Source organism: Gymnodraco acuticeps, unplaced genomic scaffold (assembly GCF_902827175.1).
Source record: "Gymnodraco acuticeps unplaced genomic scaffold, fGymAcu1.1, whole genome shotgun sequence".
NCBI classification, from domain to species: domain Eukaryota; kingdom Metazoa; phylum Chordata; class Actinopteri; order Perciformes; family Bathydraconidae; genus Gymnodraco; species Gymnodraco acuticeps.
In genome coordinates, this window is record NW_022991993.1 from 8,839 (window position 1) to 32,096 (window position 23,258).

At 41.3% G+C, this 23,258-nt stretch overlaps 1 protein-coding gene across 1 annotated transcript; it reads right to left on the reverse strand.

Moving 5' to 3' along the window:
• Window positions 1–1,021: 1,021 nt before the first annotated feature.
• LOC117536378 (phosphatidylinositol-binding clathrin assembly protein-like) lies at window positions 1,022–21,354 on the reverse strand (the record flags this gene model as incomplete). The annotated part of the gene is made up of 2 exons (XM_034201219.1): window positions 20,135–21,354; window positions 1,022–1,172 (listed from the first exon to the last, which is right to left on the reverse strand). Coding segments are annotated over exons 1-2 (281 nt in total), but the record flags the coding sequence as incomplete, so codon positions are not given.
• Window positions 21,355–23,258: the final 1,904 nt, after the last annotated feature.

Sequence of the window (23,258 nt, forward strand, 5' to 3'; positions counted from 1 at the left end):
AGGACACGATAGAACAAAACTAACTGTTTCCATCTTGTTGGAAATTAATAAAACCGCAACTCTCGCCCTGAATTAATATCTGCTCTGTTTCAAAAGCTGCACTGTTGCATATAAATTGTGACGTTTGACTGGCTGGGGGTTTGATCTGATCTTTCCTCTTAGAATAACTGAACACTGCCTGGTCAAAAGAAAAATGTAAATTAATGAAAACGTTCTCCCAAACATAGCGGGATTCCAGAGGTTGGATAGATTTTAATTTTCCTGAATTATTGTGATTGAAAGTCTGCAAATCCACAAAGGGCCGTGTTATTTTCCAAAGTTTTTGTATTAAGTTAATTCACCCGATAATTCATTCACCATCGTGCTTCCAGCTCGTATACAGGGGAGATAATTAATTTCTCTGCAGTCCAAAGCTATTTCTATTATTCACGCCACGTGTCCAATGTTTATGTCCTCAGAAGGCGAGACAGGCTTTAGTAATAATGGATTGGTTGATGTGGCCTTCCTTTAACTGCCCTGGAGCTGTTTTGTGTGTGTGTGTGTGTGTGTGTGTGTGTGTGTGTGTGTGTGTGTGTGTGTGTGTGTGTGTGTGTGCGTGTGTGTCATTAATTTTAGGGTGAAGACTTGGTTAGGGTAGGGGCTAGGGTTAGGCATGTGTTGGTTATGGTTAGGGTAAGTCTCCAGGAAATGCATGTAAGTCAATGTAATGTCCCCTGAAGTAATGTATACATTGTGTGTGTGTGTATGTGTGTGTGTGTGTGTGTGTCATTAATTTTAGGGTGAAGACTTGGTTAGGGTAAGGGCTAGGGTTAGGCATGTTATGGTTAGGGTAAGTCTCCAGGAAATGCATGTAAGTCAATGTTATGTCCCCTGAAGTAATGTATACTGTGTGTGTGTGTGTGTGTGTGTGTGTGTGTGTGTGTGTGTGTGTGGTGTGTGTGTGTGTGTGTGTGTGTGTGTGTGTGTGTGTGTGTGGTGTGTGTGTGTGTGTGTGTGTGTGTGTGTGTGTGTGTGTGTGAGCCTCCCTACCTCGTTGCCGTACATCATGAGGTGGTGGGTGGCGATGAGGGCTTTGAAGACCACCACCCAGCTGGAGTTGGCCGTGCGCTCGAACAGCGTGTCCGCCAGCTGGGGAATGCTCACATTCATCTCATTGGTGCAGTGGATCAGATCTGAGAGGAATACAAAGAAAAGAGTTACACAACAGAAGTAATGAGAAAAGCTTTTAAAAGGTTTGATAACCCTGATCGAAGGCAACAACGGCAAATTGCTTTTCACACAGAGATGGAAAAATGCAGACGTACCAAGGACGGACCAAACACTACGGATGAAAACTGAATAGAAGTGTGAAGGACAGATGTCTTTTTCTAACCTCCGCCTCCTCCTTTCATGACTTTTACTTGTATCCCTTTTTCCGAGATATATTCACAGAAGTTCAGATGTGGGACATTTACCGAGCCTCCAGGCGCATGAATGTAAAGTTACACAACTCGCAGAGATAAGGAAACTATTATGATTTTGACACTCAGAAGTAAACAAGTGCAAGTATTTCTAAGGTCTTAAATGTGCAGTATATGTATTTATTGTATACTTTTACAACGATTTACAAATTCTTTGTCGCTCAAAGTTGGTTTGGTTTGCTTTCAAACACGCTATATTGCACAGTGGGAAGATTAACCAAGTGACTGAACCACGGGAAACTCATCACAAACAATGAAGTTCATCATGAAAGTATTTCAACTAAATTGAACAAATATGAGTTTATATTCTGAGCATCTGTTAATGAAATAAGCCGATAAATAAAAAGTATTATTATAAATATCTCTAAGTATGGATCGCTGGTTGGACGAAAAATACTTCTGTTGGCTGTGGGAAATGGCTTATATTTCTTAAACCATGTGATTAATCGATATTCATTTAGTGGATTGTTTGATATAATAATAATATGTTTGCAAAGGACAGTTTTTATATTATCTTCTTCTATTCAATTGCCGCAGGTGCAGATAAACTCAAATGCATCATAGAAAACATCAAAAGTCCATATACATGTGCACCAATGTAAGAATCTGATATGCAGAGACGGGAAGGTTTAAACATTCATCCCAGAGGCGACAGAAGTCCTATTTCTTTTACAGAAGATCTTATCGAGCCATCAATGCATAAAACCCTTTTTAATTTACTACAAGCCGACTTCACTTCGAGGTGCTCGATATGACCGCAGCAGATCCTAACAGCCCGGCACTAGCTCACCACTTTAGTTGAGATTGATTCAAACTGATTCACAGGTCCCCGAGCTTATTATAAAGATTCAGTGTCTTCACTCATAACCGGTAACACACACAACGATCCTCTCAAGCCGAAACATCAATACAGACACACACACACACAGGGCTAAATCGATCATTCAGACTAGATATCAGTTTTTGTAGTTTCATTTCCCTGGCGTTTTCCACCCCCCTTTTTCATTGCTTCGCCTCTACCTCCAACCAGTCTCTCTTTCCACTCCCCATCCTTTGTTCTGCACCACAGGACATTATGGGCTGCCGGCTCTCACACCTGGTAACTACAAAAACAGCTTCTCATTAGACAACTGAAGGACTAGAGAAGGGAGAGTCCCGTCGGGAGACTACATCATAACCGGGTGTCCGCGCTCATTCAATAAAGTGCATCTTTGCTCTACTCACTTAACACATCATCTCCCTCGAGCTCATGCCCACACGTACAGTAACAAAACACAGCAGACCTCAAGTCTAGCATTTCTCTCCTTCACTCAACATGGGAGCTCTCCTACTTCACACACACCGTGCAGTGAGCTATTAAGTCTATTCAAATTATTGTCACGTAATACACAAAGGTACATTAAAGCATGACAACCAAGCAGAATAGTGTTTGTTTAGCAGCTATCATAGTGTCAGGATTTCATGCCTGTTGGGAAATGTTCCAGTTATATGAAGGCATGAGCGTAGCCCCTTCTCACAATTGCATTGAAATCAGAAAATTATCTAGCGTCACCCGGAGGAGCTGATCAGAAATGTATGAATAATTCAGAAAGGATATCAAACGGACTTTACTCTGCCAGCGTTCTAGTTCAAAGTCGGTGTTTTGTCCGATTGAGCTATTGGTGAAAAGAATGGCTCTGATAATTAATGATGATAAGATTGGTCGGTTGATGACGTTTCTATCGTGACTGTCTCCTATTGTGTGCTAAACTCCAGACATCATCTGGACCTGGTGAATTGATGGCAAGGGATTGGACGTTTTGATGACGCTTACATCGTGACTGGCGTGGTGGAAGAAAAACAAACACCCAAGGAGGCTTTTACGCAAAGTCTATCTGGAGAGTCAACGACATTCGGGAACTTAAGTAAGGGCCGACGCCAAAATAAGTAGAAACATTCAAGAACGGCCAAAAGCCTTCGGTCAAGTTGTGCGCTATAGCTAGGCGAAACAGCAAATCTCCTGATGAGTGCTACATGTGTGAAAGGTACATCGTTTGGACGCGATGTTTCGAAAGTTGTCCGGAGTTGATTAGCGAAACGTTCCAGCAAATAAATGCAAATGAAGAATGAGTATTTTTAACACCAGCCTTGCTATCTTCAACTTGTCTTTCTGTCTCTGTCCATCTGTTTCCCCCTCTTACTGCATCTCTGCATGATATCAACAATGCTGATTAGATACAATTCTCTAAACTGGAAACAGGCATTTAAAGTTTCTGGAGGAATTGTTTTCAATCAATCTCTTACATTTCCGCAGCTACCTTTTTCTCTCCGCCTGTCCATCTTCTTTTCTTTTAAACCTAGCTCATGTTTTTTTCATTAGGTCTGGAAGTAGTGTGTGAGAGAACGAAGAGAAGGGCTGATTAGGTCTGTGGGGACGCTTGTGCGTGTGCGTGTGCACGTGTGTGTGTGTGATAACGTAAAGAGGGGAGTACATGTGCTGACTTAATCAGGCAGAGTGCAAAGCTTTAGTTGCCACTGATCCCAGAGTCCGGGGAGAAAAAAGGAAGGCGAGTCTATTGAGGCAAAAATTAGGGTAGGGGTAAAGAGAAAGGAGAGTTAAGGGAGTGATGGAGAGATAAACGAGGGAAGGTACAAAACGATGTAAGGACTGACCGAGAATACGGGGAAAGGAGAAGGATATAGTCAAACGAAAAGATAATGAGACATGAGACATGAGTGTCTCATCATCCAGACAATTTGCAGGAATCCACACACAGCTCAACAAGCCTCCTCGCCTCGCTTTATCTCGCCTCTCCTCCCTGACTTAGTATGCAGCAGAAGCAGGTCTGAGAGGATGTGTTTTTACCCCCTTAAGCAAACCACGAGCAGTTACACTGACCACGAATGGAAAAATACACAAGATGCACGGTCAACATCCTCAACTGGAAAGCTTTACTGACATGTCAACGTTCTGCAAATAATTACATATTACACGATATATAAACGGTAAGATAAATTGTAACGTAATGTCAAAAGTCTGTTCTCACCACAAGTAGTTCTAAGCTCAGTTTAGGGGTCTTGGTGCGATCTTTGCTATTGTATTCTCCGTTTACTCAACACCGTTTTTGTACCCAGAGATTTAAAATAATCAAACTGCACTTCATTAAGATGTGCTGTGATGAGAGTCAGGGCTCGACATTAAGGACTGCCCGATGGCCCGGGGCCATCTAGTATTTAGCTCGGGCAATGAAGCCTCACCTGCTGGTTGCCCGATCGGGCAATCTATTATGCCAGTCTCATGCAGCTCGCGGATCCAGTAATGAGTGACCCGACGGTAAAACTAAACATATCTATAACTAATTTAGGTAGTTTGAGAGGTAATTAAAATAGCTACGTGTGATATTCTAACCTGAAGTGTGTGTTTTGTCCGCTCACCGCTGCATGTGATCATGCAGAGCTGCGTGTCGACTCGTCAGCAGCAGCTGATCTCTCTCTCTCCCTTCAGATTAGACTTCACTCGCGTTTATGTTAGGGTGACCAGACTTCCCCGTTTTCCGGAGACAGTCCCCGTTTGTATTGGCCTGTCCCCGGTTGAAACTGTCCCCGTTTTTTAATATACGTTAAACACACATAGCAAGGTGAAATAAAATGTTTCATGTCAGGAAACACTGGGTAAACAGACTGTGGTCAAGCCAGCCCGCACGTTGTATTGCGGTGCGCGAATATCCTATGCATTACGGTAGAGGCCTGTAAAAACTGCCTTCAAAATAAAAGCGTTTACTCGGTCAATAAGAGATATACCTAAAAAACACACCAAACATAATCATATATACTGGAGCTTAAATTAAGAAATATGTACTATACTGTATAATGTGATCAATAATAATTTAAAACAAACTACGTATAACTACCACATTATAACAGTGAATGTAAAATGTAAGCAGGCCTATACAGTTATGAAGACACATCTGACATTTCCACTGGGTGACTTTAAAATATATGCTGTTTAAAATCTCAAATTAGATCTATTGTCCATCTATATTTTGATTATTATTTAATGGAAACTGTCCATAATCAAAGAGTCATTCGAAGTCAATCAAATACTTATTTCAATTCAGGGTGATAGCAGGAGACCCCATCTAGTCAATCAGAGAAAATCAGGACAATCTGATGTAGAATTTCAAAATAAAATACTTTTGAAATCTCATATATGGGCTATCGTCCTTCTGTTTTTACACAAGAATAAATAAAAAACTGTCAAATTATCAAAGACTTATTTCACTCCAGGCTGATAGCAGGACACCCCATCTAGTCACTCAGAGAGAATCAGGACAATCTGATGTAGAGTTTCAAAATAAAAGACCTTTGAAGTCTCATATATGAGCTATCGTCCTTCTGTTTGTATCCAACAGTTCAAATGTTCGAATTACATTGAACCAGAATTGTCCCCCTTTTTTCTTTAACAGTGAAGAAAATTGGATATGTTAATGAGATATTGACCGCAAAACTCAAAATGTTCCCGGTTTTAATTTTGAAAATCTGGTCACCTTAGTTTATGTCCATATCGATCAGATCCAGATAGTTCTAGCTAATGATATGACTACCTGCTTATTAAAAGACACCTAAACAATAAGTGTGGCTATGCAACTGGTTGAGGCCACAAAGTATAGCGCAGCATTATGCATTTGTTTACATGCCCACCGGAACCCAGAGGCATTACCAACAGATCAACGCACAATCAACCCATACAGGACATCTCTTTCTCCACATTAAGTGTTAGACATTAGAATTGACTATTCTTGTCTGTCACATACTCTTCTTGTCTGTCACATAAGTGGCGCAACTGAAGCAGTATTGCGCTAAAGGGAAATTATTTTGACCGGACACTTTGACCGAAGAAATTTAGATTTGCCGGCTAACGGGAACTCTGACGTCGCCATGTTGTGTGCTTCGCGGATGCGCTCGGCTCCTCTCGACTGCTGCTCGGGTCAGCTTCCGGATGAGGAGGCATTCGTTCGACCAACTTACAGTAGATAACATTACAAACATTTTTAACAGGGGCCATAATAGTGTAAATAATTGTTGTTTTGGCAGTTACAACTGAATGTAATGTTTTCTACTTTTTTAGAAAGTGTCTTGACCAACAACTTAAGTATTTCTTATAGCTATGCAGGGCATGAAGCGAGCAAACACAAACAAGAACAAACAAACAAGTGAAATGAAGAATAAAATGGAACAATATAATATTGTGGTGGTTCATCTTATAATTCAGTCTAGAGAATGCACCAGACAGCATCTAAGACCTGCAAACATCTACATTTTCTAGGGGGAGGCCCCCCAAACCCTTCGTGCGTCATTTCGTCCACGCGCATTTTTCAGGGCAATCTCTATTGGGCTCAGGGCCATCTGTAAATTAGCTTAGATGGCCCACAAGGCCATCTCCCAAAATCCTTAATGTCATGCACTGAGAGTGGAGAATTTAACGAACTGTGTCCACATCCGGGCATGATATCAGTTGCGTAGGCTCAATAAATGCTCGCAAAAAACATGATTCGTAAAGTACAATCACGACAATTTGGATACATACTGCTTCCGAGTCAAAATAAATGACGGATGAACTTGACCAATGTTGGTTAAGCTCATTAAATGCTATACTTCATATCTATTCTTTTCTATTCTTTATACATTTCGTTTATTGTAAGCAACATTGAATATCTATATTCTGGCCTTTTACAGACAAAATGATTGATTGTTTAATTTGGAAAGTGCCTCTATTTATATTTCCTTCCCTTCAGCTCTCTCTTGCATTTGTTTCTCCTTCTTGTTGTTAATCTTGCTCGATTGTTGCTGGCTTGAACAAGAAATTAGCATTGAGACAACAAAACCAACACGCTCTGATGACACACATGTGGGAGGAATGGCTGCTGGGTAAATGTGATCTCATTTCGCTCACAGTGACCTTCTCTGTTCCTCCTGATCTGAGGCCCATTGTTACAGCTCATCTGTTGACCAAGCCACAATAGACCAGAGACTTCCTGGTACCAAGGGACCAGCGGGAGGAAGTGTGTGCTTGGTGGTACACTTGGTCGCAATGAACCAAGAGAATCCATATTTAATGTAACATAGCTGTTATTGAGTGTATCTGAGTGAGAAAGCAGGTGGTCAGATCAAGCGGAGGAGAAAGAGATCACATCTGGCCCAGCTGGCTAGCTTCTATCTGGGCTCGCCTCACGTCTTTTTATCCTTCTTCAAATCCCCCATATCCAACCGCTTCAATGAAATATACACACACACACACACAACTTTCATCTCCCTCATCTCTTCTGATCTGCAGACAAACTCGTCTCCTGACTCTCTTTCCATTATCTTGTCTGTGTTGTGCAGCCAGAAAAATATAACTAATTAACCTTATCGAGAATCTGTTTCCATCTTTCTGCCCGCATAGGTAATCTATGACACATGGGATTAACTGCTATGCTATATGATGACACAAAAAGTGCAGAAAATGACTAAATGTAATAAGAAACAATGTGAGTGTTTAACAGTAAGATGTAACAGTTGTCACAGAGCAACATTAGCATTTATGTCAAATGAGAGTCTATTATCAAGGGCTTTTAGCTCTGATGTTGGTCCCCACCAGTGCCTTAAACTGAATCAATGAGCTGAAAGACATTTAAAAAGGCAATATTCAATACCACGCTGATAATTGATCGAATTAAGATAAATAAATAAAATGGTATAGAAATACTAGTTCTTATATTTAGTCAATCAAATAAGTCTATTATAGCTCTTACAGCTGGTATCAGTCGATATGGACTCCATGTTCAGTAGACTTGACATTCTCAACACCAAGATTTGGAAAGTGGGATCTAGATAATTCCACAAGCCTTCTGGTGGGATAGAGTCTGAGGTGGATTAACCATTGTGAACAGACCTACAATCATCCCCTCAATCCTATCTTAACATCTTTTTAGACCTTGGCCTGGCATGACGGGACCTCAGTGCCTTGCTTTGTGAGCCTGACACAGTTTCATTCACTTCAGAGACCACCATGAGGAAGTCAGGCTCACATAGCTGGAATTCCTAAAGAGACGGAGCTGCCTAAAGAAAATATATCCGGAAGAAATCTCAAAGACTTACGTGTTTAACTGAAGTTTTTATGAAGACGAGACAGTATGTTTACACAGTAGACATGTGACCACCAATGTAATCACTGAACTTGGGGACCTTCCTGAAAACAATGATTTCATAGCATGATATAAGGATGTCCAAGAAGAAACTACAACTACTCGCTTTGTTCGATAGTGTTTCCACCACCATCAGCAGTGCAGCACGTGACTGTGATGAATCTCAGACATCCACAAGTCAAAGAAACATCAAATTGCACTAACTCTTACAATATCTAGAAATGTAAGACTATCGTACCGGCTGATATGGCCATATTGTTTTGCTCATTCTTTATATATACATAATGCTGAGTTGTTTTCTGTTGATTTCACGAGTTAGGACAGCTGGTTTGCCTGAAAGTTGGTCAAAACAAGAGTCAAACTGCATTGTTTCAAGTTGAAAAAAAGTAAATTGAAATACTATCATGCTAAAACCATGATACAAGGATCCCCACCCATAATAGTATGAAGAAGTATAACACAGAAAAGCGATACGATAGGTTGGGACGTGTCACGTGTGCCCGAGACGATAGGTTGGGACGTGTCACGTGTGCCGGAGACGATAGGTTGGGACGTGTCACGTGTGCCGGAGACGATAGGTTGGGACGTGTCACGTGTGCCGGAGACGATAGGTTGGGACGTGTCACGTGTGCCGGAGACGATAGGTTGGGACGTGTCACGTGTGCCGGAGACGATAGGTTGGGACGTGTCACGTGTGCCGGAGACGATAGGTTGGGACGTGTCACGTGTGCCGGAGACGATAGGTGGTGGGACGTGTCACGTGTGCCGGAGACGATAGGTTGGGACGTGTCACGTGTGCCGGAGACGATAGGTTGGGACGTGTCACGTGTGCCGGAGACGATAGGTTGGGACGTATCACGTGTGCCGGAGACGATAGGTTGGGACGTGTCACGTGTGCCGGATGTCGCCAATGACGTAATAGGAGCCATGCATTTTGCATAATAGGTCCCCCTTTAAACAAATAAAAACATGTTGCGGATCTAAAAAGGGACTTTTTCTGGTTTCATGTCTCTGACAGGAGTCAGTGGTCAACTACTCAACAGAACAACACCTTTGTCGCATGTCGGGACTCAATATCTCAATCAAGGACATTTCTACAGGTTGGATTCTTGCCAACAATGGGACTTGAATGTCTGTAGAAGGACGACGTCTCCAACTGCTCGACCACCCTGTGGCTCCAATCACTCCGAGGGGAAGTGAGATTATCAAGGTTTAATAACACTGCTAACTGAGAAAAGGTAGCGCCGCAGAGACTGACCTTCATTCAAAATCGACACAGGGACGTACACACCAACAGACAGCACACAGATGAAAAGCCAGACACAGGAGTGCAGCCCCAATCTGTTAAAGATTAACGCTCCACAGTATCAGCACCTTGTCTGGCTTGTACTACTAATCTCCTGCTCTCCTCTGTCTGTTTCTGTGTTGGGGAACACAGACGGGGTTTGAGTCAAAAGAGGATTCCCCGTCCACCCCTCCCTCCTTCCCCTCTCAAATCCTTCGGATAGCAAGGATTGTAACAGATTTGTAATCCTGCTAAATTTGAGCGTATTTTCCTCTCCTTCTTGGCTTTACATTCACGGTACTTTTCGTTAATACTCATAAAAAAAAGAGGTGGATAAATATGAAGTATCTTGTTTTGTAATGTTGACAGGAAAAACAAACACGATGAAGTAAACCTTCAAAGACCCTCTTTCAAATCAAATTATTTCTATGATGACTTTGCTTCCAATAAAGTCAAAGACACAGCAGAGGTTATACCACTGATCTGTTTATATGTTTATGTTTTCAGACGACTTCAGTGGAATAAAACTGTGATTTGACTGACTGCCTTGGGGCAGCAGCAGATTAACAAGTAGTTACGAGCCACAAACAAATCATTATTTTATTCTTGTGCAGTTGTTTGATGATCAGAAACGACAACAGCTAAATTGTGTCGTCTGCTTTTTTCAAAAGACAGAATAAGCCATTATGGATAGGAGGGGGTAACAGAATTGTTAAATTGTTTGATTTTTGTCTGTTTTGTCATTAAATATATTGAGCGGAACTTGGAGACGTGAGAAGAATAATGATCCCAAGTAAATATATAGATTTTAAAATTGACTATCAATGCTCGATATCCGCCAAAACTCGGAGATTAGGCCTAAATCTGCTGCTTATACTTTGAGAGAATTATCCAATCAATGCATGAGTAAAGTCAGAGAACAATGAGGAAAGATGGGAGGATGAATGAGATGATAAGCAAGGGAAGTAACGGATAATGGATAATCTTGCACTAACCCTAACCCTCTTTAATGGTCACACATGCAGAGCACACACAGTGAAATGTGTTCTCTGCATTTAACCCATCCTAGTACCAGGAGTCTAGTATTGTACAGCGCCCGGGGAGCAATGGGAGTGTGGGGGTGTTGTCCGGTGCCTTGCTCAAGGGCACCACGGCAGGGCAGGAGGTGGGCTGGGACCTCCAAGTAGCAGTCCACACTCCATATTTAGGTCTGGTCGGGGACTTGAACCGGCGATCCTACAGCTCACAGTCCAAGCCCCAACTGACTTTACTTTCGATGAGGACAAAGACGTTTTACGAACCAAGACCTTTCCCCAGAAGTTGGTCTAATAAACTGGTTCTGTGGCTTTAATGCTCCCCTTGGTAACTTAAATAACATTGGATTCTCCTCTGTCTCTCTTAGTCACACAGACAGACATATTTAAATTAAGATATTTAGGGACAGCCGAACTATCTCGTCTCCAACTGCCAGGTTTCCACAGAGGGGATTCTGGAAATCTTGTCAAGTGAATAGGATGGAAGTCTCGGCGTGTACGTCTCTGCACAAATGTCTAGTTTAACGTCTTTTCTGAAAAGAAAAGAAAGTGACTCTGGCAGAGACAGGAAGACATGCACGCAGGTAGACGATACGGGAATACAAACAAGCAGATGAACCCAGCCAAAGGCTCCTGAGAGAACACGGCTAAAAATAACCAGACATCAGAAGGGGAACAGAAGTACTGAATGTTCTCAAACACACACAGACAAAGCCTATTTAAAACCATGCACTATTCTTACTTATCATACTCAATGGGTGAAATGCCTGTGTGGTGTTCCCTCTGTATTGTAAGGTGCAGTACATTGGATTCAAGAAGACCAAGGGATAACCTTTGAGGGAGACATTTAACCACAAATGGTCTGATGAAGTTTCGCTATATAAATGTCAAACTAATTTTACCACACTTTGAGATCTAGGACAGCAGACGCTACATAATAGATGACGGCCCCACAAGCAGGGTACATTTACTAGTCATTTGGCCACGATGGTAATTGGATAAGTAAAATTAGCATTATGCCAACAAGTACACTAGTTTGTTAGCTAACATGCAGTCATTGACATGTTTAATTAGCAGCTAGCTTGGTGTATCATTATTAATGTATGGTTATTGTCCATTTGTATCTATCAAATAAATGCTTATAGATAATCATTAGATTTGTTGCCAAGCCGAAAGCACAATGTTTTATTTATTATTACCGTTTGAAGTTTTTTTTTATACTTTCTCAATAATATATGAGTTGCTTATATGAGGCGAAAATGTGTGAGGAATTAAGAAGAAATGTATTTACATTGGGATTTTCCAGCACTACCATGACTAATATAATGCAAAGCAGCCAGCTCATTTAAATACCAGTACATTGAAGGATTATAGTAGCGTTACAAATGTATTTTAGATCCTATATCTTGAAATGTGCACTGCTATTTGTTCAATCAAATCAAGTTTTATTTATAAACGATTTTTGGTGGAGCCAAAGTGCTGTACATATAATAAAATTAGCCTACAGTAGAAACACTTTACAGCAAATACAACACAGATTGTTCAGAATATCAGTATGAGAAAAAACGACACCCTCTATCCTTAGACAATCAATCACTACATGGATTACATTACATTTAGCTGACGCTTTTATCCAAAGCGACTTACAATAAGTGCGTTCGACCAACAAAATACAACTTGAAGAAAACAGAGTCATATAAGTACATCAGGTTTCATAGAGCAAAACATTTCAAGTGCTACTCAACTGGCTTTAGATAAACCAGTCCTTTATTAGGAGAAAAGGGCTGCGTGAATAGTGCGCACACACACACACACACACACACACACACACACACACACACACACACACACACACACACACACACACACACACACACACACACACCACACACACACACACACACACACACACACACACACACACACACACACACACACACACACACACACACACACACACACACACACACACACACACACACACACACACACACACACACACACACACACACACACACACACAACACACACACACACACACACACACACACACACACACACACACACACACACACACACACACACACACACACACACACACACACACACACACACACACACACACTAAACTGGGCCTATCTTGGTTCTGCAGACAGGGAGGGGCTGTCCCGCTCTCTTTAGATAGCATTACACTCACCAACAATCACCTAAGACACACGCGTCCCCGTCCCCCCCACCGTGATGCTAACCAGCTACACCCAGCTTTATCAGGCCTGGAATCAATGCAACACAAATAGCAGGAAATGACCAGGACCATGTGTATTCTTAAATGTCCTCAAATCCCATTGAACCTTTTTTCACTTCCTTGAACACTTAAAGAGGCATTCAGAGGATGGTAATAAATCACTCCATGTGTGTACACTACACACTGTGTAATTAGACTGCAGAGGAATAAAGAAAAGTGACAGAATGGCAGAAAAGTAAATTGCTAACCAAGATTCAACAGCATGCTTATTGATCTTTAAAAAAGGGAACTGAAATGTTGACTTTTCAAAAAATAATAATAACCTTTAATAATACTGCAGCTATTGTGTATGTTTTTCAATTAATTTAAAGAGGATACAACTGATACGTTTGTGGAAACAGTCAACTTTTGGCTTTTTTTATTGGGAGTTTCAAGGAAACATTTGACATTTCAGAGCCAAGGTTGTGCTTTATTCCCGTTTAGCCATTAAAAGTTGGTGCAAACTGAAAACGTTTCCACTCCTCATCCATCCCACATAGCATTGACTCTCCGCTTTAAGCAATTCAAGACATATCCCTTCAAAAATGCAATATTTAGGACCATTATGCTGTCATTTCATTTTTTTCATTTCAAACCTTTATTTAACCAGATTGGTCCCATTGAGATCATAGATCTCTTTTTCAAGGGAGACCTGCAGACTGTCAACTTAAAGCTAGCAAGCTAGGCTAACTAGTAAACACTGATTGACGACGTTCATTTACCTTCATGTTGTTTCAACACCTTCTTACTAATTGGGGGCTCCTGCACAGTGAGGGGTGGGTTTGAGTCACGTTACAGAAAGGAGGGGGTCTAGACAGCGTTATCCGTCTCTTTTTCTTGGGTCCAGTTGTGGTGATGACGAATAACAGATTGTCAAAACTCACAGAAACAGGTGGTCTTTATTATTGCACAGGGGAAATGTTTGTTTAGCAACTTTGAGAAAAGTACCACAGCTGTACTCCCACAGCTAACACACAAACATGAATTATGTACACGTGAACAAAGAACAGATCTGTCAAGGTGACCCACAAGTTCCTGTCTGAAACAGAGCTGTAAACCATGGGCACCGGCTCACTGGAGGCTGAAACACAAACCACATAAACCCAAGCTCAATAACCTTGTGCAAACAGTGGCTCCGCCTGTATCCTAAACTAACCCAAAGACACACTGCAGACCAAACAGCGCCCCTCAAAGTGTTGGACTACTCTAGCACCACATACATTTGTCATGCAAGTGTAACCTAGTTTTAAAGTTTGGCTAAAAATGTCACGACACCCTGTCAGAGGACCTGTGGGCCAGCAGTTCTGCAAAATGCTAAAATCAAAGTGGCGTGTTGTATTAAGCTTTCATAACCTTAGCTGCTAACCAGTACAAATACCTAAAAGGGTCCTAATTGCAAAAAGCTATTCCTAAGGTTTCATGTTGGTTGGGAGGTACCAGATAAACGGTCATTTTGACTTCAGCTATAAGTCATTGGCAACTTTTGGGAGGTCCCGTTATAGTATAAAAAAACTAAATCTGCCAGGAAATGGTAAGGGTCATATAGATTTTCAAATATAATATAGACAAAAAGAGATTGCTATAATGGGTCCAGTGTTTCCGCTAGGATGGAGTCATAGCACACGGGCCCAGCAATTTTTTTTGCGTGCGAAGTGCACCCCGCCAATATGTTTCTATGTGTCTGCCAGCACAAGAAAGGCTCTTGAGGCCTAGTAAATACAGTGGCAATGTCTCAAGATTTAGCAAAATACACCTTTATTGAACATACAGTAACACAAATACTACGCCACCGCTATTTGTATATAGGGGAAAAACTGGTTTGAATGTTAAACTTTTGCAATTATATTAGTTTTCTAAATTAATTGCTGAGGTCTACAATAACTTCAATTTTGTCATGTGTCAATGTGACATGACAGACAATTATTGTAGTATTAATCTAATCATACGCAAGTCAAATATCTGCGTCCACATTCAATTGAGTTTTTCTGACCATTTAGCTTCTAACGTTGTTGCTACCTAAGAAATAAACAGTCCACCAAGTGATGGTGGACATGGACTAAACATAGCAACAGCCAACAACACAGCAATTTCCTGGCAACAAAATGTTTCCCTGTAATACTGGCAACAACAGTGGCAACAAGGACTGCTGCTAAAAACACAATAAACAGTAGGCTATCATTTTGATAGGGAAATTCCCTTTTCACCCGTTACTAACCTCCGAGAGATCGAAAGGGAAGGTCAGCTGAAGGAAAAACATCTGGGGGGAGTCTTTAAGTTGGTCTGAAATGTTGCCATCTACCCTGCTTTCTACAAGGTTGCAAGTGCGTACAAAGTGTAATCCAACCATGTCAGAAAGAAAGTATTTTTGGCCTAACAAAAAGGTGCGGTTAAAAAGCCTGTCACTGTAGTAAGGGGCAAGAAGGTACAAAATGGAGGAGAAAAGTGACATTTATAGTGTTGCGAGGACGTTTAAATCCTGTCAAATGGAACATTTCGGACGGAGAACCCAGATGGTTTAGAGGAGGCGTGAAGAAGGCCATCAACTGTACATCACGCAGAAAGAAACGCCTCTGAACAAAAGCCGGTTTGGGACTGCAGCATCACTTTAGCAACCACTTACATCACCTCCTTCACACCTCCCTTTGTGACTCCTATGTCTCTCACATTACGACTAGCAAGTGTCTTTCATGTGGAGTCGAAGTGTGAATTGCTCACAGAGGTCAAGTGCTGTGGAAACTTCCCGACCAGTAATTCAGATAAATGGCGAGGGAAGGATTCTTCTAGTGGCTTTTCATTACGATTATTAGAAATGCCATTATCTGAATTACTTGGAAGCTTCATTAGATCTTATTCACTACTTCGAAGAAAAACACACCCGCATAAACAACGGTGGAAAAAACAGGACTATAAGAAGCCGATTTCGCCATCCAACTTCCCCCGTCAACTAAAGTCCATTTAACACAAGCCAGTTGGCTGGTTTGCTGCCATGACAACAGAGTGCCGGTGGAGGGAAACTAGCCGTCAATTTAAATGTCACAACTTCTCTCCTAACAGCGGTAAGACGGTGAAACATTCAGCGTTTCAATGATGCCAAAGTGGAAAGAAGTGGCCTCCGAAGAGTGTGTGTGTGAGACAGTATTCGGCTTATAAAAACACAATAACACTCACCTTGAGGATATGAAAACTGCAGACGTATTCTGACACATTTGAGCCGTCGCTCATTGATTTTTATGACGATAACTTCCATAAATGAAAGAGCTATTCAAAACTGATGGGATTTTTGCCGCCTACTCACAGGCTGGGGGTTAATTGAGGTGGACAGTCTGAGTCATGACACTAAATGGCGTTAAAACAGCACTTATTTTTGCCGGTGGTGCGTGAATGTCATGGCTGTTCATGCTAAAATCGGACCCCCAAACCCCTGCATGCTGTGAAAGGCTTCTGTCCGGGTTACTCAGCTTTTGGGTCTACAGTAGATGCAAATATGCCGGTGAGATCATTCACAGCTTGCTGTCAGACAGTCACAGCTGCTTGTGGTAAGATCGTGCCAAGGGAAGAGCAATAGAAAAAGATGGTTGTGTGTTTGTGTGTAGGTGAACTGTGTGAAAGATAGACAAACGGACAAAGAGTTCAACAATAACTTTGGTTTCTAGAGTCAAAGCTTCACAGGTTGATCTACGTTTGTCTTTTACGATTTATAAAATGGCTCCACTGGCGTATTATTCACCAACCAATGGACTTACACAATAGCTGGCTGGTTGGCAACTGCCCCCTAAACGGAGTTCAAACCTGTAGCATCTTGTGACCAGATGTACCAACAATGTGCCAATAATTTCCAGTTGAAGAAGACTGCCCTGGTTTCTCAATGCAAGTTAAATGCATATTGATCGACTAGTTGTGATCAGATGTCCCTTCTCCATCTCCTTTGACTGTTTCTGCTGCAGACTATGGCAGTTATAAGGTAACTCATCATAGGTGCAGATGTAAAAGAAATGACAGTGATTGAAATACCTAATACAACCAACACTGAAATGACAAGTTCTGATTGGTTGGACATCTGCATCATAAAAGGTCCTTTTTATAGATAAACAACAACAAAAACTGAAGGTCAGTGTTCATTTTGTCCACAACAACTTGAACTGATTATGTTAACAATTTGGAGAGGTATTTCAAAGATGTATTATATCTATCCAGAATTAAAAAAAAAAAGATTTCCCACAGGAGACCTAGCATTTAAATCCAATATGTCATTGATTAAGAACTGTTTGATGCACTTGAGTCTACTGTGCTTGTTGTTGCAGGAACAGTAAGTAAGTAAAAAAACATTTGGGTTAAATTACTTGAATGGCAAAAATGGTTTTGGCCTGCAGAAATATGTTCACTGGAGAGACTGAAGACATCTGTGATATAAAAATACGCTCGTTGATACAACACACTGGTGGATAATGGGAACAAAATGACCGTCCGTTTACTTCCTTTGATCAAAATGTTTAGATGTTTCATTCGCTGAGGACTATGGGATACAAACCAAGTGTTCTTCCAGAAGTCAAGGGTTGAGTTATTGATAGACAAACGCTCATTCCGGGCTTTGAGTGTTCCTTTAAGTGGGAATAAGGTCAACTGAATGACTGGCAAACCATCTCACCTGGCTGCCAGTGTTCATTACATTATGGGATGTTTGGATCAGCTGGTTGCCTGAGTGATGATCGAACACTGCCCGCCAGCCTCCTCACAAATTGACTTCCTGCCTAAGTGAATGACGACCTCACCGTATAACTTGCCTTTTATTCCCACCCGCCCGCCCTCCGTCACGATCCCAACTACACAATGAACTTGACAGCCCTGGATGTTACCTTCACGGGGAAATCATCAACCCGGACAAACAACATGACAATCACGCCTTCATGCGACGAAGCACTGACCGCCCCCCCCCCCTTCCCAACGGCATCGAGGTCGTCGCTCTCACAGAGAAATCAATATCCTGCAATGATTAAGCTTGACGCGGCGTATTGGCTGCAAGAATCTGGCCAAGTTCACAAAAGGGAGCGGAGACAATACATGACTTTTGTTGGACGTCAGCAGCTGAGCGAGCGGAGGAGGAGGAGTTGACGGATGTGAGGCAGCTGAGCCGAAGCATCGATCAAACATGTGCAACCCGGCCCACACAAAAAAACGCTGGTTCCCGGAAAACAGAACTTCAGCACATGTCGTCCTTAGTAATGTCAAACACAAGCTTAAAAATGATGACTCTTATTTTTAATGTTTCCTACCTGCATGCCAACATTCATTCTTTTGTTGGTGTCCCACTCACATCATGTCACCTTCAACATGAAATTAATCCACTCTACCAGCAAAGCAAAATGTGAAATGACAACCAGGAGTCTACAGAAATAACACCAGCGAATAAGTTCCAGGAATTTGCGGTATGTTAAAGAGATTTCCTCGAAATATAAACAGACGCCCACCGAGGAAGGAAAGGTGATGAACCCGGAGATTTTACAGCTCTGCTTTTGTCTCTACTTGGATATAAAGGTGAGCCCAGGTGTGACGAAAGACCTGTTCATTATGTCACTTATGTTGTTATCTCTGCGTGACCCGCCTTGACGTCTGTTCAACTGGAACCTGTTTTAAGACTTTTTGTTACTGTGCCAGGCCCCAAAACACAATATGCTGTCGTTGAATCACGAGATCAAATTCCTTATCCATTACACAAGCACTGCTTCAAAATGGACATCACGTCACTTTGTATATATAGGTAAAGCAAGTTTGTTTTGTACTCTTTTGTAATAAAAATGTTGAAGCTGAAAAAGAGCTGCAACGATTAGTCGACTTATAAATGAAGTGAGGGAAATATGAAATTGCGAACATTGATAAATTGTTATCCTGTTTTTGCCGATAAATTCCGTCTTAGGCTTCTTAGGGTTAGGGTTACGGCCCGTCCACACAGCGGCGTGCGTTGACGCTTGCCGGCGGGCGTGTCTGAAACTCGACCAACAACCAATCACATGAATCTCCCGCCCCTGACACACAAGCAGCGGTTTGATTGGCTAGAGCTTGTACTGGCATACGATTCGATTGGCTGACGCTTCTGCCGAGGCTTCAAAAGTTGAACATTGCTCAACTTTTGCGGCGAGCCACGCCAGCAAAGTTCCGCGTCGCTTCCCACAATGCAGTTCGGCGAAAAGTGACGTCACCCCATTCAAAGTGAATGGTGAAGCGTCAACGCACGCCGCCGTGTGGACGGGCGGTTTTTGAGGAACTGGGATGTACATTTTTTCAAATATTTTTGGACATTTTGTAAATTAAACGATTAAAGAATTTATCTAGACAGCATCCATGAGTAAGGAAAATATATTGATGTGTTCACATTATTCATAAATAGCCTTTTTTATTGGGTAGTTAATGAGGTTTGGCTGATTGTCCCGAAATAAATGACATGACTTTGAGCTTAGGCAACTCAAATAGGGCATTTACATGTACATGTATAAGAAGAAGCAAATGTGTACCATTATTCCACACAGTTAATCTAAAGAAGGTATTTGCATAAAATACAAACCCAGCCTGTCCAACCAGCCAGGTAGTGTGTGAAGGAATGTGTCCAAGTAAGACAAATATATTGGTTCATTCACATTATTCATACATTTGAGTTTGTATTGGGTAGTTAATGAGATGTATCTGATGGTCCACAAAAGAATGACATCACTTTGGGCACTTTACATAATTGATAAGAAGCAAATGTGTCCCCTCATTCCACACAGTGTATGAGCTACATCTAAAGAAGGTCATTTGCATAAAATACAAACCCAGCCTGTCCAACAAGCCAGGTAGTGTGTGTGTGCAGGAATGTGTGTGTCAGCCTGCTGTGGTATGTCTGCATTGGACGCCTTGCTGACTGAAATACTCACAGTCAAGGTGTTTCTTCTTGGGTCCACTGACTTCATGCGTGGTGGCTTTGCACACCGCCTTGCTGATGGCAGAGCCGGTCATGCTGTGCTGGGCTGCTGCGATCCGATCCGTGATAGATTGGCCCGACATCTCTCTCTCTCTCTCTCTCTCTCTCTCTCTCTCTCTCTCTCTCTATCCTTCTGCCTTTTCTTTCCTCAATCAGCTAAAATAGCACAATAACGATCCGATCAATGGATCAACTCCCTGCGGAAAACCACTCCACGTGACTTCACTGTCAAGTGGAGGTAAAGGGCTGCGATCACACACACACACACACACTGGTGTTTAGTTGCAGGTGTGCAGTAATGTCAAATCACACACAAAACTGCAAGAACAAGATGATTTGCAGGATATTTTAAATCTGTTTTTTTAGTTTCAGGTGTGCAGTAATGTCAGATCACACAAAAAACTGCAATTACAAGATGATTTGTAGATTCTTTTTAACTTGTTTGGCAACACTGTGTCCTATCTAATCTAGTAAACACACCAGTCTGTGTTAGCTAATGTTCCCAGTGCAGTACTGGAACCAGGAAAGAGTCCCACTGTGGGATTTGTAAACACTGGAAATTACTTTCTGGCCACAAATAAACATAGCTAACTGGCTGGTTTTGTAAATCTGTAATTTTCAGAGATAGTTTAGGAGACAACAACAAAAAAGTAATCCGTATTAAATCACAGCTTGGAGATCAACGATCCAAAAAAAAAAAAAAAAGATTTTGAGTTCCTCCTCCACGTCAACTTGTTAGCTTGGATTAGTTAGCTCTCACTGGTTGTCGCTTGGCAAAGTGTGTGTTAAACCCTCCTCCGGGCGAGAAAAGTCATTCAAAATGGAGCATCACATTGTTTTGAGTTTACACCAGGTGACTGTGTGGCTGACAGCCGGGACAGGTGCAGTTTCTCCCGGTGGAGAAGAGGAAGAGGTGTTAGCCGAGAAGCTAGGTTAAGCTAACCTGCCAAAGAAGTGACTGTTGAGCCGTTAATTTAAAAGTTAAAAATGACAGCTCCTTTTAGCTCGATTCTTCCCTTTCGCTGTCGAGTTGGTGTTGTCCTCCAACAACAGACTCCTCCACGGTACCGGCTTCCTTTTCTCTCCCCGTCCTGTCCTGGGTTTCTGTCTCTAAAAGTCTCTCCAGTGGTTTCTCTTTACGAACTGAACTGCTGCTCGCTGCTCTGCTGCCGGACAAAATGGCAGCGTAAAAAATCAGCTGATCTCACAACTGTGCTGCCTTCATGGGCTCCTGAGAGGCTCGGAATTTAGAATGTCGAAACTTTTCACTTTTAAGCTAATGTACTTTTATCTCTTGTGTTTATGCTTTTATTTATTTCTATAAGTGAAGTGAGAGATGCCAACGAATTCCCCGTGATAATCAGAATCAGGCAATCAATAATAAAGAATTAGCTAACTTATTAAATATGGAGAATAAAAGAGCACATTAGTAATATAATCAAAATACAGACAAATAAGTAAACAACCAGGGCTAAAAATGTCTAGCAGCAATTAAAAAAAAGTGACATAAGTAAAATGTTAAGGTGGTGAGACATTATAAAAGTGTTGGGACATTTAAGTGATTTTTGCACAGTACAATTGCTAAAAAGTTTGTTATATTGCACATTGCTTCATTGTCTAGTACTCTATCTCTTGTTAGATTTTTGTTAAATGCTGACGTTTGTCTTTTTTTTGTTTCATATATGTCTATTCCTGCATAAGTAGTAGCCAACATTGAGAGAAATTAAAAACGAACTGGAATCAGAGGTAGTTATAATAATCCATGAGTCGTGGCACACAATAAATTGACAACAATTAGGATTATGAGTTTGATTACTTTAGCCTACATCATTCCTAACTGAATACCAACTGAATGGGACCTGGAGCACTTTGAAGATGACATCTACTGCTCTGGGAAACGTTATCATTCATATGTGTGTATTATCCATGATCTATCTGCAAGGCAGGGTTAAAATGTCATTATTCTTTATGAGCCACTGAGATGTAGGTAAGGCAAGGCACGTTTATTTATGTAGCACCTTTCAACACAAGGCAATTCAAAGTGCTTTACAAAAAGGAAAAGCATTAAGAGCATTACAAAATAATGCAGCAGAATCACATTTTTAGATGGCCTTAAAAAAGTAAAGAGAATAATATAGACAAGAAACAAGCTAATATAGAATAATACAGGTATAAAATACACGAATAAAAGCGACAGTGCAGTGTGAGATATGACTAAAGCGGAGAAAACGTGCAACAATATTTAAAAATAAACATATTAAACGGTAGCAGGACTAAATATAAAATAACATATATTATTTATCTGTAACAATCAGTATTTCTGAGTAAAATAAAAAAAACGGATGTATTACTATTGTTCAAGCTGATAATGACTTAATCAAATATTTCCGACTGCTCTTGAACGCCTCCATTGTCTATTGGACACTTGCTAAGGAGTGAGTGCAGCACCTTAAGGTGCCACGGTTTAAATTGTAGCGGAATGTAGGGAAGACATCTCTCAAATGACACATGTTCGTACAGAATAATAGCTTTTCTGCTACAATATAACATTAAACTGACTTTAATCTCTGTTGATTTCTATTTATAAACGCCACTCTTTTGGTGCAATAATCCGCATTTAAGGTCGTATTAAATTATTTCTCAGACACAGTGTCCTTGTTTAACTCCAGACTATGGAACACGGTGTGCTGAAAGATCAGTGGAAAAGCATCAAACCGGATCTTAGAGCTAAATAAACCAGACATCTGACCGTATTTCACACATTGCATAGATTGCATCCCAATATAAGTGGTTTGCATTGATTACAGCCGCATGGCATGATGCAATACATCTGATTGTGTGCATGTGTTGTCATGACAGAGAGGGGAGTGATACCATAACTCACAGATGACTAAAAGTGCATTTTTTTTCCCCTGTCCGTTTTTTTTGTTTCATTTTGAAGCAGCTGTAGTTTGAAGAATTTCCCACCCAGGTGAGAAATACTGCAAGCAGTGGCAGCAGCAAGTGATTTCGACCTCCAATGACCTCCCCAATCTTTTTCCAGACAGAAGGGAGAAAAGCCTGTCCAATCGGTCCAA